We start from the raw sequence: 16,957 nt of genomic DNA, 5'->3' as shown, positions 1-16,957 counted from the left end.
AACCGACCTACGATAATATATATATATATATATGAAGTAAAAAGAAAAAAAGTGAGACGTTGGAGATCGTGTAGTCAATTGTGTTGAAATTGCACGCTATCCAACCATGAGTGGGAAAGAAACAGCCACCCATTTTTGTCAACATTCCAACCAAAAAAAAATATACCATTAATCTTGTCTTTTTTTTCTCTCTCTAGAAGTCATCGCCGCCGTGATGGTCGCCGGAGCACGACATACTAGGCGGTGGTTGCCTCCTTTTCCTTCTCTCTACTTTTTAACTTTAACCACCTAATTAACTAACCCTTAAACTAAAACCGAGCTCATGGGTTACTCTAAATTTCACTCGTGAATTGAAAATTTGATGAAAGAAATAACCTTGTAAGATCTCGTATTCTGATATCGTGTTAAATTACCATTCAACCCAGAGTAAATTTACTTTTTTTTTTTTTTTGAGGTAAAATTATGATTGACACAAGTCGAGGGATGGTCCATAGACCGGGACCTCTAGCTGTTGTACATACGACACGATGTTCATAATTAGCCTCTTTAACTTTTATTATGATGGTCTGAGTATATTTTACAATTTATTATGAGGACGCCCCTAACGAAAAAATACACTTATAATCGACCTAATCACTGCCCTACGTTCCATAAAATCGAGATGCTAACAAGAGAATTGTGAGAAGATTATTGAACGAGAATGTGATCATTCCGAATAATGGTTGGATATAGGTTTAAAATATGCGTGCTCGTTAGGTCTGCCTCGAAAAAAGGTCATGACCGACGCTAACCGATGCGGAATGGTCAAAAAGAAGATGCATTGGGTTGGATCAATTCTTGTTTTTTCTTTGTACCCTTTTGTTGTTTTGCATGGTTTTTCAAATCTCTGCCGTCGTTGCAGATTTTCAGAGCTAAAAATGTAATGAGTGGTTGTTTTCAGGTGGGTTTTCCGGTCGGAGACTGACGGTTTTTTGCTTGAAAACTCTTCTTCACTACTAAAGGTGATGCAAGATGGAGGGACAAAGTTGTAGCCTTCTCTTACACACTAACCAACCCTAAAGTGTTTGACATTCATCATTGATTCAACGTCGTGAGGGCCCACGGTCGTCCATGTAGGGCATAGAGACCATGTGGGTCTGTGTCACAATTGCACTCTTGCGGAGCACTTGTTCTTGTTAGACGAACACGACTCTCTACAATGATATGATATTGTCCACTTTGAGCATAAGCTCTCATGACTTTGCTTTGGGCTTCTAAAAAATGCCTCGTACCAATGGAGATAGTATTATTTGATTATAAACCCATGATCATTCCCTAAATTAGTCGATGTGGGACTTTCATCATCCAATAGTTTTAACCCAGTGAATAAGCCAGCCGTGAGAAATTCAGACTTGTGGACAACATCGACGTATGCTCGAGCCTCGAGTCATATTTGAGAGAAATGTTTTAAAAAATGAGAGCGAGAAAATACGTTGAAAACAATTTAAAAGAAAGCAATGTTATAAGCTAAAAACGAGTAGACGACAATAACTGCTTTGATAGCATATAGTCTAGATTGGAAGAAGTGACAACTAGTCATATTCCCCTACACTACATTTTAGGGCATTTTAGCTTTGATGGGTGTAGACATGATTTTGGTGAACGGTCCTACACATCCGTATTGACACAACATGAAATAGTAAAAGTCTGTCTAAGATGAAAGCATGTAAAAGGGATTTGGAACAGACATGTAGACATGGACAACACGTTCTAGACAAGTATGATCAGGACATCTAACATGCGTAGACAACATGTTTTAGACAAACATGATCGTGACAAGTTGCACATACAACAGAGCTTCTAACGAGATTGACTAAAAAGAATTAAAAATTAAAAATAATTTTAAGAAGAAATTAAGAATTTATGAGACATTTAAATATATATATATATATATATATATATATATATATATATATATATATAATTTACTTCTTAAAAAAATTTCTCCTTTGACAAAAAAAAAAATAAAAAAATAAAAAATAAATCCCTATTTATTTATTAGTTATTTAATGCGATTTTTATTTTTAATGCCTATAGGTTTGACATTATCTTGTACAAGACAAAACCTCTTTAATATGCATCCTTTTTTAGGAACACCATTCCTCAATTCCTTCATTCATACATATTATAACATTGCTTCTAAATTTAATTTTAATAAAATAAATACCCTTTGGTTTGCTTCTTTAACGACAAAGATCCCGGTTTTTTCTTTTTCATCGGATCTAGGTAGAGACTAAAAGTCTAAACGACGGATCGAGCAAAACAATTTAAAAGATAATGAAGTCTTGCTAGATTTTTTCGCTAATAGTGCAATTACTGTTATACCCTCCTTCGTCGTGTCGGTCTCGTTTGAGGACTATTTTAGTTTGATTCATTAATTTTTTTTATACGGGCATAGTGTGAAACAATTTAATAATTCTCGTGATGTCTGGCCCTGATACTATTTGTAACAGCCCAAGTTCACTCTCCAACCGATATTGGCTCTGACAATCTACCTATTTTGGGGCCAACATTCTCGCGGTGTCGGGCTCTTATACCATTTGTAACCACTCTGTGGGATCTCACAATTCACCCCCTTTGAGGCCAGCGTCCTCGCGGTGTCTGTCTCTAATACCATTTGCAACAGCACAAGCCCACCGCTTACCAGATATTGTTTATTTTGGTTCGTTACATATCATTGTTAGCTTCACAATTGTCTGTTAGGGAGAGGATTTCACACCCTTATAAGGAATGCTTCGGTTCTCTCTCCAATCGATGTGCGAATTCACAATCAGAGCCGTTGTAACAACCCAAGTCCACCGCTAGTAGATATTGTCCGCTTTGGCCCATTACGTATTACTGTCAGCCTCACGGTTGTCTGTTAGTAAGAGGTTTCTACACCTTTCTAAGGAATGTTTTGTTCCCTACTCCAACAGATATGAGATCTCACAATCAAAGTCATTGTAAAAGCCCAAGTCCACTGCTAGATATTGTCCGTTTTGGCCCATTACGTATTGTCGTCAGCCTCATAGTTTTAAAACACGTCTACTAGGGAGATATTTCCACACCTAACGAATGCTTCGCTCCCCTCTCCAACGATGTGTGATCTTACAAATAAGTTTTCATAAGTGAATCAATTTAGACTCTCCATTCATGCATCAATTCTAATCGTCCATTTTGCTAATCCAACATTTTGAAGAAACCTGCCGACGTGTAAAAGATGATGCATGAATGATTTTCAAAGATAATCTCAATAAATGGTCAAAACCGATTCACATACGATAATTTACAAAAATTTAATTAGTACCCTTATAAAAATTCAGGGTTCGGGATCGATACAATCTCGAAAATTTAGGGTTATAAATTGATTTTTTTTCGGGGTTTCAAATAAGAGGTTACTTGAATCAAATTTGAAGCAAAAGAATATTATAAGGCTAAGTTTCATATTAAATGTGTAGGGAAATTTCATTAAATTTATATATGGAGACTTCATTAAATTTGTATAGGGAGTTGTAGGGTTTAGTATTAAATTCAGTGCTTTTTATTTTTATTTATTATTATTATTATTATTATTTAATTTAAGATCTTAATTACAAAGCAAACATTTTAATGTTTTCTTTGACTTTATATTTCCAATAAATTCGACAATTAAATGTAATAATTTATTGGTGTCCCATCAATAAAATAATAATTTAGAAAGTTTTATTAATCTTTTCCATTGTTATATTCATTTACAGGTACAATAATTTGTTTTTAATTTTTGTTTTTTTTAAATCTGTTCGATTTTTTTTTAATTATTAAAGAAAAAAATAGAAGTGTTTAAATTAGAGATGACTACACAGTACAATGTCGAGTAAAGGAGAGATATATAAATGAATTAAGGTTACCGCCAAATGAAAATTATTATGAGATTCAGAAATTATGAATACGAAATAAAATAGTTAATTATTATCTATACCAATAAAATACACTAATTTTCTGGATGCAAAATTAATATAAAAATTTAAAAACTAAATTGATTTTACTGCTTAATTTAATCTAAATTTTAATCCAGATATAAATTATATTAAAACTTTAAAATCATAAAAATAAAAATAAAAATAAATCAAATTATAAAACAAAACACTAAAATTATAATACAACCTATAAAAATATTTATATAATTATTTTATATATTTCATTAAATAATTAAAATTTTGTTTAATTATTTTATATATTTCATTAAATAATTAAAATGTTGTTTCATATTTTAGCGACTCATCTTAAACTAGAATACATATATTCTAACATCAACATTTCACAAGAAGTCGGACCATAACATGAGTGCAATGAAAACGAGCAGTTTTATCAACCTAATTACAATGGCTCAGGTACATTTCAGTGAGCACCGTCAGGTACATTTCAGTGAGCACCTTCCTCATCCTAATTACACGTGCGAGCACCTTCCTCAACCTAATTACAACTTAATTACAAAGGCTCAAGTACATTTCGGTTCATGACATGAGTCAACTTAATTACAAAGGCTCAGGTACATTTTGGTTCATGACATGAGTGCGAGTAGCTTCCTCAACCTAATTACAATAACCCAAGTTAGGTACATTTCGATCCATGACATGAGTGCAACGAAAACGAGCATGACGAGCACAAGCTTCTTCAACCTAATTACAATGGCCCAGGTCAGGTACATTTCGTTCCATTACATGAGTGCAACGAAAACGAGCATAAGTTTCTTCAACCTAATTACAATGGCCCAGGTCAGGTACATTGCCAACATTACTAAAATTCCACAATTCAATTTGTAGAAGTCGACCATGACATGAGTGCAACGAAAACGAGCACAAGTTTATTCAACCTAATTACAATGGCCCAAGTCAGGTCGGGTTAGGTTCGGCCAAGCTCGGGATTCTATTATGTACATGAGCTTATTTAGAATAAGCAAACAAATAGAGGCTTACTCTCTCATCTACTACTCTTATTCACGATAGTTACAAGTTTTAACATGGGCAAAGATTTATTGTTCTAACTCGAGTAAACAAGACTGAATCCCTCACTTAAGGCAACATCGCTGTAAAGGATGATCATAGAAGAATTGAAAACCATTTTGGCGTCCTCGAGGGCTAATCCATGAAAACTCGGCAACGTGATTCCTTTCAAGAGATACAAGTCGATGAACGGCACCAAGACCGTTTTGAGCAAACCCGCTACGGTCTTCTGCAGAAATTTAAGACCAAAGAAAGTGATCTACCATGATAAGTGTCCTAAGAACTGTTTTCTCAACAATTTGCACAAGAACTTCGAAACATATGACTTTACGTTGAATCTAGCGTTGAAATTTTTCAAACATGAACGGATCGTACTCGTACCTGAATTAGATAAAGGCGAATACGACCAATCTTGCTCCATTTCAAAGCTAATGTAAAGCCTTCCAAGCTAACATGACCAACCAAATTCTTCCCCAAGATTTTTGGAGAAAAAGAGGCAATAACCTCCTGATTCAACAATCAGAACCAAAAGTCAGCAACAAACGATATCGACCCAAAAGTCTCGTGGCAAGAAATCGATCGACCACTCCCTCTTATGCACGAGCAACAACTGACAACATTTACGGGATTCATTCAAATGCAAGCACAAGCTTTTCAAGCAAAAACACAGCATGACCTTACCAATGAGATGCAAGCAACAGGTATAATTTCCCCGTTATCTCGAACATTGATTATCATGTCAACAAGAACGGAGGCAGAGATATCTTTAGCTCGCAGTCTCAAAAACGGTGGAGACGAAGCGGAGATATTTACGACAATATCGTCATCTGGATACAGCCGGTAGAGTTGAGGAATAACCCACTTCCATGCCGAAGTGTTCAAAAGGTGCTGATCAGGAATTTGGTCCACAGTCCAGTGCATATAGTTTTCCTGGCCACATGATAACTGTTAGTTCGAGCATTTCCTCGATCGTTCGGAAGATAGACGTTATAGCCAATCGACCTTCACATCAAGAAGCTATAAACTAAAAGTTGAAGACTACGATGCGGTCCGAGCAGTAAGCCATGCAAAAGCTCGGTATCACAGGGAGAAAAGAAAAAAGAACTTACTTCAAAGATAGCTTGAGAAGCAGAGTTGAGGACGGTTTCGTGTAGAGCGATCTCGATCATCTTAGCTGAATCGTTGCAGTAGACAGAACCTTCAGGTTCTTCATGGAGATACTACAGGAAAAGAGTAGAACATAAGCCAAAGAAATGTGTACAGAAAAGTTGAGTCTTCACGCACAAGAACTTACTTGAAAGGGAACATGTGAAACGGAGTTACGAACATTCGAATGTCGAGATTCTCCATCGACGGAATTTTCAGCTCCGACTTGGTTAAAAGGGCTGAGTAAACCATTGATTTTAAATTTGATGGAAGAAGAGGATAACACAGGGCTGTCCACAAAAGTGACATTTAGAACAGCAACATCAGCTATGGCGATTTCTTGTGGAAGCGACTGCAACGACGAGTCAAGCTTTGCTACCCCGTCTTCTATTTTCTTGGAAATATTATCCTCAATGGTCGACTCGATTTTCCGTTCAAAAGCATCGATCACCCTGAAGCGAGAAAATATATGCCCCAACTCGTTTACAGAATTTATCATGTTTCTTCGAGGCGAACCAGCAAGCCAAAAGAACAGAAGCAAAAAGATGATCTGCTTGAAAAAATCTAAAGCTTTGGACGCTCGATCGACCGACACGTTAAATTTAAAGAGAAACTTTGAATCATATACCAGAAATCAACAGCCTCGACTGAGATACCATAACTATAAAACAAGGCGAAGCAAGATTTCCAGTTTCAAACCACATCAAGGTCGAAGAAGTTAGAAGTATAGTTATCGGTTGTGTACCCTTGGTAAAGCCACGACGCCCCGCCGTGTAAATGTATGGAGATATGTTCGACATTGCATCCACATTCTGAAAGAGTCAGCTCCAGAGCTCCATTTTGTTGATGTAAACCTACAGTTAGGCCTATATTCATACCATCAACCTAAAAGTCGAAATCGCCCGATAAGAATTCAATAATGATGAAAGGACATTGCAAGAGCTATAGGTTATAAGTTACTTCAAATTGAAATGCCATTAACCTCATTAATTTGAGCAATAGATTAGTAGAGCCATCTGTTCCACATTGTCTGATGTTATTTTCTCCCCAATAAACCAAGCTATAAAATCCCACCCTTGTGATAGGGGCACCCTGCTCGTAAGAGTGTGGGGTGTTTGGAGATACCCTTTGGAGATACCCAATTCAAGGTCTTGTGTCCAAGTTAGTCGGTAAGTTAATGTGAGATCCCACATCGATTGGAGAGAGGGACGAGTGTCAACAAGCACGCTGGGCTCTGAACAAAGTGGATTGTGAGATCCCACATCGATTGGAGAGGGGAACGAGTGCCAGCAAGGACGCGGGCCCTGAAAAGGGTGGATTGTGAGATCCCATATCGGTTGGAGAGGGGAACGAAGCATTCTTTATAAGGGTGTGGAAATCTTTCCCTAGCATACGCGTTCTAAAATCCTTGAAGGAAAGCCTGAAAGAGCCTGAAAGGGAAAGCCCAAAGAGAACAGTATCTACTAGTGGTGGATTTGGACTGTTACAAATGGTATTAGAGCCAGACACCAGGCAGTGTGCCAGCAAGGACGCTAGACCCTGAAGAAGGGTGGATTGGGGGGCCCACATCGATTGGAGAAGGGAACGAGTGTTAGCGAGGATGCTGGGTTCCAAAGGGGGGTGAATTATGAGATCTCACATCGGTTGGGGGGGAGAACGAAGCATTCTTTATGAGGGTGTGAAAACCTCTCCCTAGTAGACACGTTTTAAAAACCTTGAGGGGAAACCCGAAAGGGAAAGCCCAAAGAGAACAATATCTACTAGCGGTGGGCTTGAGCCGTTACAAAACTAGTTCTCAATATCTCTGGGTTAGATCAAAAGGCAATTCATATCACAATCCCTACAACATATAATTAGGGGTTCAAAAATGATAATTAGGGTTTCACATAACGTTTCTAGTTTCCAAAATTCTAGGCTTTTCATATCACAATCCCTACAACACACGCCCCAAAAACTATGGGTAGACCAAACTTAACAATATCTTTTATCATATTCTAGATTTCCTTTTTTGGATAATAGGGTCGTTAGCGGCATCCCTTTTCGGATGACGGTTGAGTCCCCCCGTCTTTTGTTCCATTCTCAAGTCCTTAAACTTACGAAGTCTCGTTTCTGTAGTAGACCAATTTGTTAACATCCCCCAAGCAATTTTTTATGTTAACATAAGGACACCAAGCCCTTGTTGCAGCCCAAGCTACTGAATCCACTGCTTTGATTTTGGTACCAACAATTAAGAATTGTTTGTCCCTACTTGCTCGCTCGTTATGTTCATAGCCTACCCTACCAATCCTACAAATCCAAAAGGGTGCGCAAAGCCAGCTCCAAAAGACCACAAAGATCATAACACATGCATCAGGCTATGTTCATACTTTTCAGCATCAATAAAGCAAATAGCGTTACAGAGTAGCTGAATTACCTGAACAGAGGCGTCTCCTTCATCAGAAATTTCAAACAGCCAAGTGTTGTAGGTATACTGCCATTTCATACTCATATTAGCAGTGGCCTTTGCAACAACTATATTGACACCCGTGTCGCCGATCCGAATATGCGAGGATTCGACCTCGACGTTGCCGATGATTATGTCGGAAAGAACGATATGAACTTTGCCAATAAAAGCGATATTGACAGTCTTCTCAATATCGGGCAAACGAAGTGGAATGATGGTGGAAACTGCCTTGTCGATCAAGAAATCCTTGATGAAGTTGAGACCCTTTTGGGATATGAGCATCGAAATGAAACCCTCTTCGGTGGAATTGAGATGGGAAGAGGTAGAAGCTACTAAAAGGAAGAACACTATGAACTTCAAAGCGGAACCCATATTGGAGGAGATGATTATTGGCTCTGATTTTGAGTGAACTGCGGGAATGTGAAGTTGCCCGAATGAAAATTTTGAGTGAAGATACAGAAATTTTAAGAAATTTTGATTTTGGGGTTTCTGAAATCTAGCTCCTCTCTGCACAAATTTTAACAAATTTATTTTTAGCTTTAAATCAATCTCGCTCGTCTGGTCTATCCGATCAAATACCCGGGGCATCCAATGTCTAGTCTGTCCGATCAAATCACCTCTCCTGCCTTCATATCCCATACCCGAGGCATCCAACCCCAATCAACAGTCGGGGGCAGCTCAAGAGGCGTTGCATACCTGGGGCATCCAATGTCTAGTCTGTTCGATCAAATCACCTCTCCTGCCTTCGTATCCCATACCCGAGGCATCCAACCCCAATCAACAATCGGGGGCAGCTCAAGAGGCGTTGCCAAAGGCACCAACACCAGCATAAGTTCTGCAATGCGATCCCTATCCCTTGAGGCATTTCTCAGGAAAGCACTTCTCAAGAAGATTCACAAGTTAATCACAACTACGTTTAGAGTGTGAAAGAGGACAAATGCGGACCTCAAAATTTGCGAGAAAAAAGTTAACCGTTTAAATGTTGTATCAATTGGTACTTGAAACTTTAAACAACGTCTAATTGCTATATAAGTTTTTAATTTTGTGAACAATGAGTCGCTAAAAATTGAGTTTAAAGAAAAACTCTTCAGAGAAGGAGCCTTCAGTGATCGAGAAAAACAAAACCGGGGCATGTTAGAAGAGTCTAAAGATGAACGACTAAAAGTCTGAAGATGAATAACAAGATGCTTTGGTTGATGATGCACCTGTCAGAGGATGAGCCAGACACCGAACGATGTGCCAGCTTCTCGCTGTCCCCCGAAGAGGGGTAGACACAAGGCAGTGTACCAATAAGGACGCTAAACCCCAAAGGGAGATGGATTTGAAAGCGGTCCCACATCGATTGGAGGAAGGAAAGAGTGTCAGCAAGGACGAGGCTCGTAGGGGGTGGATTGTGATATCCCACATTGGATGGGAAGGGAACAAACCACCATTTATAAGGGTGTGGAAACCTTCCTCTAGCAAATGCATTTTAAAGCCGTGAGGAAAAGCTTGAAAGGGAAACCTCAAAGAGGACAATATCTACTAATATACTAAACCCAAAAATTGAAAGTTTAAGGTTTCATTAGACGTAAAACTATCCAAATCTTTTAGAAATACAAAGTAGAAAATTTTCAAATCTTCTTCAACTTAAATCCTTTTTGACGACGAGATCAAATAGACAAACAGTCCCATTTCTTAGTTCATCCAGACAAATTCCAGAAATTCATGAACTAAACCAAGATATATACATACATATATATATACATATATATATATATAGCAGAAAGCAATCGAAACTATTGAAACAGTTCAAAGAGAGAAGAGAATGGAGTGGGAAGATGAAGGACTGAAAAGAGAGCAATCCATGAAGAAAAATTTGGGTTCTGACTAAAATTTTGTCCCAAGTGGCAACAGATCCATGTTTTTCTTTTTTTTTTTGGTTCTTTTTTTTGTTCTATAATTCAGACATCTCCCTCTCACAGAGTTCCCAAGATCAATGTCAACAAACATATCCTTACCCCATGGAATACTGAGAGCACCTCCTTTTGGAAGACCCCATCATCATCATCATCATCAGGAGGCATCATTTGTTTGGAGGAATCTGCATTTTACATGACAATTTCTAATGCACTCATTACATGTAAACACATCAACAACAAATAACGGGTAAAACCAGGAAACTAAACTCAAGCATCCTAAGTGATCACAGCTTTTTGCTGCTTAAGGAATATCCTTGTCCAATGGCATTGATTCCCATGGTTTTGTGAAACCGTCTGCACCATGCGACTGCACAATTTGTCTATCGTTTTATCGGTTTGGAACATACACGAAATGATGAGCATTTGTTTTCTTTGGTTGGGTTTCAGAGGAAGTAATCTGGAGCGGGTTTCTTGGCTGGATTTCCTCTTGAATCCTGCAACGTATTCACAATCCAACACAATGTATGGTAATATCAACAAATGCAGCAACATATGGCAGTTCTAAGTTGGGTAAAGAACAAGCAAAGCGTTTGTTTTCAATGTTAATTTTGTAACAGTGTGGTTGAGTGACACAAACTTGGCTAATGGCTATTTTTCTTTTTCTAAAACAACCGGGGGTGTTCGTTTGGGGCAAGGCGTTGTTTAGTTTGAGTTATTTAACCTTTGTTCCAGAGGTTCTGGCAGAGAAAAAGAAGAAAGGGAGGGAGAGAGAGAGAGGAAGAAGAGAAAATTAAAGGAGAGATTTCCACACCCTTATAAAGAATGTTTCGCTCTCTTCCCTAACCGATGTGGGATCTCACAATCTACCCCCCTTCGGGTCCCAGCGTCCTCACTGACACTCGTTCTCTTCTTCAATCGATGTCGGACCCCCAATCCACCCCCTTCGAGGCTCAGCCTCCTTGCTGGTATATCGCTCAGTGTCTGGTTCTGATACCATTTGTACGGCCCAAGCCCACTACTAGCAGATATTGTCCTCTTTGGGTTTTCCCTTTCGGGCTTCCCCTCAAGGTTTTTAAAACGTGTCTGTTAGGGAGAGGTTTCCACACCCTTATAAAAAATGTTTCGTTCTCCTCCCCAACTGACGCAGCTTACCACTTACATGAGAATGCAAGTATAGGCATCCAATGAAAAGTGCATTACAAGTTACAACCCAATGACTCTAAAATAAAAATGTGCAGGGGGTTGCATGGAAAAACTTTTTGGACCAAGGGTTGTGCATGGAAAGGTAATCCTGAATTACTCAGACTATATAACATTTGATGCACAGCAACTATTGTATACTCGAACGATGGGGTTCGGATATAATAAAAGTCTTGACCATACCTGTGGAGCAGCATCGAAGACACAAAACTGTTTATTAAGGTTCTCATCCAGTTGAAGTATAGCAGCTACATTACCACATCTGAAACAGAATGAAGACTGTTATGAACCATTAGATCAGCACAAAGTTGAGACGAAGTCGTTGAGGATAATGTACCTGTAACAATAATTAGGAGCTGACCAGACTGTAACTATCTGATTATTAAACATCCATTTGTATCCTTCCATTACCAACTGATGAGCTCGACAAATATAATCAATGTTATTCGTGTGGTTAAAAGAAGTAACTACGCTGCCACCAAACAGGAAACCGGCACCTCGAGGACTCAAACCCCAACCATCTACAATGTCTTCAGGATCAGACCACAGTAGGTCACACATGGCACCGTCATGAGGTACTTCTTGCTTTCGATCAATTATTCTAATCTGGACGTAAATAAATGGCAGTATGCGGAGGACTGAGTTCAACCTTACATATATATAAGAACAAGTGAGAGCAAGGAAGGATTCAAACCTGATCTAGTGTTGTTATGGCAGGAGAGAGACCACCATGGACGCTAAATATCTTGTTTTCAATAAGAGCCGAGAGACTGATGGATTCAGAAAGAAACAAATAAGCAATAAAGGGGACTTGACTAGTACTGCATTCATTAACTTGTTTACACGCAATTCACCAACTCGCCAAATTAATTTCTTGTGGATTATATATAGATTCATGACTTCCAATTCATTTCCTCATACACTAAACAGTAACATGCCCTGTTTTATTCTCTCCCTCTCTCTGTGATAAATGATTAAATCTGAAATTTGCAAACCTCAAGTAATCAAAAATATCGGTACAGTATCTCCAAACATTCACAGAGCCATATTTGCGAAGGCACTCGTCATAAAATCCGTAAACCTGTAAAGAGAAAACAGAATATTAACCAAAATAAAGCGTTTTATCTAGGACGGTAAGATCAAGAAACTTAACCTGTGTGATTTGACGGCTTTCATGGTTCCCCCTGATGAGAGTTATCCGATCTGGATATCTCACCTGAAATAAAAAATAGTTCGCTTTAGTTGAGCTAAAAACTAAAATAAATAGGGTGGGCTTTATGGTCGAAAGTACCATGCATGATACCATATTTTTATCTACAAACTGGTATTTGACATAAAACCCTTATCCGTATATGTTAAACAAGGAAGCCTGTAGACTGTTCCCAACCCTGTAAGAGGAGATGCCAACCAACTCTCCTTCAATCAAACACGACATAAATATTTTATGAAGTAAACTGTTTGTAATACTAATACTGGCTTCTGGTCTTATTAAGTCACACCTAGTCCGAACACAGATGTTTCAGTGTCAGTAGCAATATAAAATCTCATGTTTGTCTTCAAAGGAAAGTATCTAATCATAGCCACCAAAATCAATAAGGTGTGTTAGCGTGCTTTAAGAAAAGCCTTCAGGGATTGCAACCACATCATGTTTCATTATTCATTCTGATATAAGTTAGTAATGAAATATAACGGAGGCCAAGGTCGATTCTTTCACTGCTGTGCATTGGGCTTCAAACAGCAACACTAACTAGCAATCCAAATAAACTCGTCCAATCGTTTGACATGCTTGGGGCAGTAGATCTGGGCTACTTTGCAGGAGCTTCCTGTTAAATGCCAGTCCATAGAATCCAGTTTCCTGGGCACCCTTTGACTACTTGCAAAAAGAAATAGGCATTTTCAATGAGTTGCCACTATCAGTTTGGCAAGTCGGTCCTAGTTTTATCGTTTTCTATCCCTAGTTTGAGTTGCCACTACCGAAGTGAGTTCAGAACATTCCTCTTATTATAAAAAAAAAATGAGTTAATGAGAATAGATTTCCAAACTTATGCTTTAGGCTTCTGGACTTTTCCATGACTAAGCACTCATAAGCTTAGAAAATCAAGAATAAAAAGCTCCCAGAAATATGAAGGGATAGTAATTATGAAGAAACAGAACTATGACATAATTTCCGAAACAACTTTCACACTTAGAAGAAACACAACTATGAGATAAACCTATACAGGTGGAACCTAATCCTCTATGTTGTTTCTTCTGATGGCAGAGTGTGACGGGATCCCGATACTTTTCAGGGCCAATGCCATCCACAGCAGCATCTATTATTTTGTAAGAAAAAAGGTTACAACTATACTACACCAGAGCCAGGGACAATCACCATCAATATTATTATTGTTGCTTTCTTGTCATCATAAGAAACTTGATGAGTATATTAAATCAACGATAAGTTCAGCTCAGGAAAGAAAAGAATCAGTCTTTAGAATCCAAGAAGTGACAAGAAAAAGACTCTACCAGAAGTAGTAAATAAAAAAAAGGGGTTACAGAAATTCCCAGGTAAAGACACCTATAGAAGCTTGAATCCTGATGCGATCCCAAACTTCTCGTACAAAAATTTCTCCATTTACAAAAATTCTCCTATTTCTTGCATTCCAAAATTCATAAATACCCATAAGACTATACCACTCCAAGGAGTTTTAGCCACATCTCTAAAGGGAGAGCCATGAAAATTTTGAATCCGAGAGTCCGAAGGATCAAGGAATAATTCAAGAAAGGTTCGCACTATCACAATGAAGACCCTCAAACTATGCTAACACGCTGCCAGTGAAATAATGAATTGTCAATTATTACCCCACATTCTCACACAGAACACGCAGGTCATGTGAAGGTTGGAAACCAATTTTCGGATCCTCGCTATAGTGTTGATCATTTATGAAATAGGTAGACAATATGGTAGATACCTATTCTTAGGTACCTTGGCTCCCATCTCATAAAGATGTGTTGTGCGAAAGATAGTTTGGGATAAGACAAATACAAGTTGTTGATACCATTGCCTCCAAGGAAATCTCCCAGACATTATGAAGCAAATCCCTATGGAAGAAAACTCACATGGAATCCTCTACGGTATAAGCAGAACCTCATTACTCCTCATATCAAGGGCAACGCACTCTTCCAACATCTTAGCCTCTCAATTCAACAACTACTATTACCATTAATTGGATCCCAATTAACCACAAAAGTAAAAATGTTGCCTGCAACTATTTCGGTAAAAATCGCCCAAAAAAAACCCCCCTTTGATCTCCAGCTCAGTTTCCAGGAATCGCCCATTACAAGTTTATTGATTATTTCTTTTCTTCGGCTTCGTGCAAACATACAAAATTTATAGACACCAATTTCTATTAGATATCTAAAAAAACAAAAGTCTTTCTGTGCAACTTAAAATACTGAATCAAATTTAAACCTAGTCTTGAAAGCCAATAAAACCAAAACCAAAACTCAAATGATATTTAACGATCACGTAATATCTAAAGATCAAATAGAAATGTAAGAAGACTATAGTTTTAACTATTAAAAATATTTTTTAAAAAAATCAAAATTGATTACCTTAAGAGCAAGTAGAAGTAGAAATGTCTCAACTGAGTAAAATCCTCTGTCAACAAAATCGCCAAGAAATAAGTAGTTCGTCTTCGGACAATCGCCTCCTACTTTAAAAAGCTCTTTCATGTCATAAAACTGCCCATGGATGTCTCCACATATCTACGTAAAAAGAAACATAGGAAAAGGTTAGAAACACGTAACAATAATAATACAAATCAATCCAAATCTGAAACTCAAACATAGTTGGACATAATTCCTCGGTCATCGGGTGGTGTCCTACTCCGTTGTACTTCAGTGAAATGTTGGATTCTTATTTTAAAAGAGCAAAAGGAATATTAGACATGAAAAAGCTTTGGTGGCTCCACTTGAACCCTAGACCAAAGCCATCAAGTTTGTTCACTAAATGGTTCCAGGTCTGGCGTATAAGATCCATGAAACTATTAAAGGGCTGCTTAGTCAAGCCTGACCAAGTAACAACTACAGAATAAGCAGAAACAACAGCAATAAGTGTAAACAAGAAGCATTGTATTGCAAACTCCTTTTATAGTGTCCTCATAATGTTTCTGTTCCAAAAAGTAAAAGACTGAACATAAGCAAAAGAAATCTCCTCAACATTTACCAATTTCAGTGTTTATGATGTCGCCAAACAACAATAACACACTCTCATTCGTTATACCAATAATTTAAGCCATAATCATCTCAAATTTCAACAACAAGATAGTCTTTAAGAACCACTTGTTTTTTCAAAAAAGAACGAAATTATAGACCAGAACTCCAATTCGCAATCAAAATTCAAAAACTGACCCGAATAATGAAAAAGACCAGTGTTACAGTGAAAAGGATCGAACCCCCAGAAATAAAATTTAGAAAAAACCCACAATACTCGGAAGAAATCCAAATCAGGAACCTAAAAACCACAATAATACGAGAAGAAGAAAGAAAGAGCCGCCGCACTTGATTGAAACAGAGTCAAACATCTCGAAGTGGAATCCAGAATCCCCAAAAGGGGGAAGAAGAGTGAGACTTACAGTAACGGGGGCATCAACTCTCTGAACGTTACTCTCTTCGACGAGGATTTCCATAGCCTTGAGGCAAAGAGCTTTAACTTCAGACTCCTTCAGCGGCTCGCAATTCTTCAACTGCTCAATTTGACGGTCTAGGTCAGACATCTCTCCTTCACTGTGGATCCCTCTCTCTCTCTCTCTCAATCTCAACCTCAACCTCAACCTCCTCCTTCTTCTTCTTCCCCTTCCTCTTCCTGAAGGACCCAATCTCTCTCTCTCTCTCTCTCTCTCTCTCTCTCTCTCTCTCTCTGATATGAATCTCTCTCTCACAGAGCCATGGAAGCCAGAAGGGACAATAGTATATTGAGGCGCTGCTCTGTGCCTCTTTTCTTTCTTCTTTGTTTTTTTCTTCCTTTTTTTACTTCTTCTCCAATTTGTTTCTTTTTTTTTTTTTTTTTTTCAAATTATAGCAAAATAAATATTTTTATATATATATGCTAAAAAAATTTTAATAAATTTTATGAATTTAACTTTAAATTTATAAAATTATTGTATTATTTATAGTTTAGCTTACAAAAAAAAAAAAATCGATTTTTATATTTAAAAAATATAGTGGGTGAATTAAATTTTTTAATTTTATATTTAATGAATATCTCAGTTGATTTTAAAAGTCAT

General features: G+C 37.8%; 2 protein-coding genes and 1 non-coding gene across 5 annotated transcripts; all 3 read right to left on the bottom strand.

Moving 5' to 3' along the window:
* Positions 1–4,837: 4,837 nt before the first annotated feature.
* Positions 4,838–9,644, bottom strand: LOC111442933 (putative BPI/LBP family protein At1g04970). Of its 3 annotated transcripts, none has more exons than XM_023080494.1 (8): positions 9,319–9,644; positions 8,560–9,150; positions 6,892–7,031; positions 6,295–6,598; positions 6,110–6,220; positions 5,682–5,930; positions 5,382–5,507; positions 4,838–5,229 (listed from the first exon to the last, which is right to left on the bottom strand). In XM_023080494.1, the coding sequence occupies exons 1-8, from the start codon at positions 9,343–9,345 to the stop codon at positions 5,038–5,040; spliced, it is 1,740 nt and encodes a 579-aa protein (XP_022936262.1). In that variant the 5' UTR covers positions 9,346–9,644; the 3' UTR covers positions 4,838–5,037. The 3 variants fall into 3 exon arrangements, with proteins under 3 accessions (XP_022936262.1, XP_022936260.1, XP_022936261.1); XM_023080492.1 differs by having other exon boundaries at positions 8,560–9,206; positions 9,324–9,644; XM_023080493.1 differs by lacking the exon at positions 9,319–9,644 and having other exon boundaries at positions 8,560–9,229.
* A 771-nt stretch (positions 9,645–10,415) lies between these two features.
* Positions 10,416–16,682, bottom strand: LOC111442940 (serine/threonine-protein phosphatase PP-X isozyme 2). Its single transcript, XM_023080502.1, has 8 exons — positions 16,307–16,682; positions 15,285–15,437; positions 12,844–12,906; positions 12,686–12,771; positions 12,385–12,460; positions 12,028–12,296; positions 11,874–11,952; positions 10,416–10,984 (listed from the first exon to the last, which is right to left on the bottom strand). Exons 1-8 carry the CDS (start codon positions 16,445–16,447, stop codon positions 10,934–10,936), a joined length of 918 nt encoding a protein of 305 aa, XP_022936270.1. The 5' UTR covers positions 16,448–16,682; the 3' UTR covers positions 10,416–10,933.
* LOC111443724 lies at positions 13,007–13,120 on the bottom strand. Its single transcript, XR_002710559.1, has one exon. It is a non-coding gene; the product is annotated as a U6atac minor spliceosomal RNA (small nuclear RNA).
* Positions 16,683–16,957: the final 275 nt, after the last annotated feature.

Source organism: Cucurbita moschata, unplaced genomic scaffold, assembly GCF_002738365.1.
Source record: "Cucurbita moschata cultivar Rifu unplaced genomic scaffold, Cmos_1.0 Cmo_Scf00005, whole genome shotgun sequence".
Lineage (NCBI taxonomy): Eukaryota > Viridiplantae > Streptophyta > Magnoliopsida > Cucurbitales > Cucurbitaceae > Cucurbita > Cucurbita moschata.
Note: the sequence above shows the minus strand (reverse complement) of the source record. Positions and strands in the feature narration are given on the sequence as shown.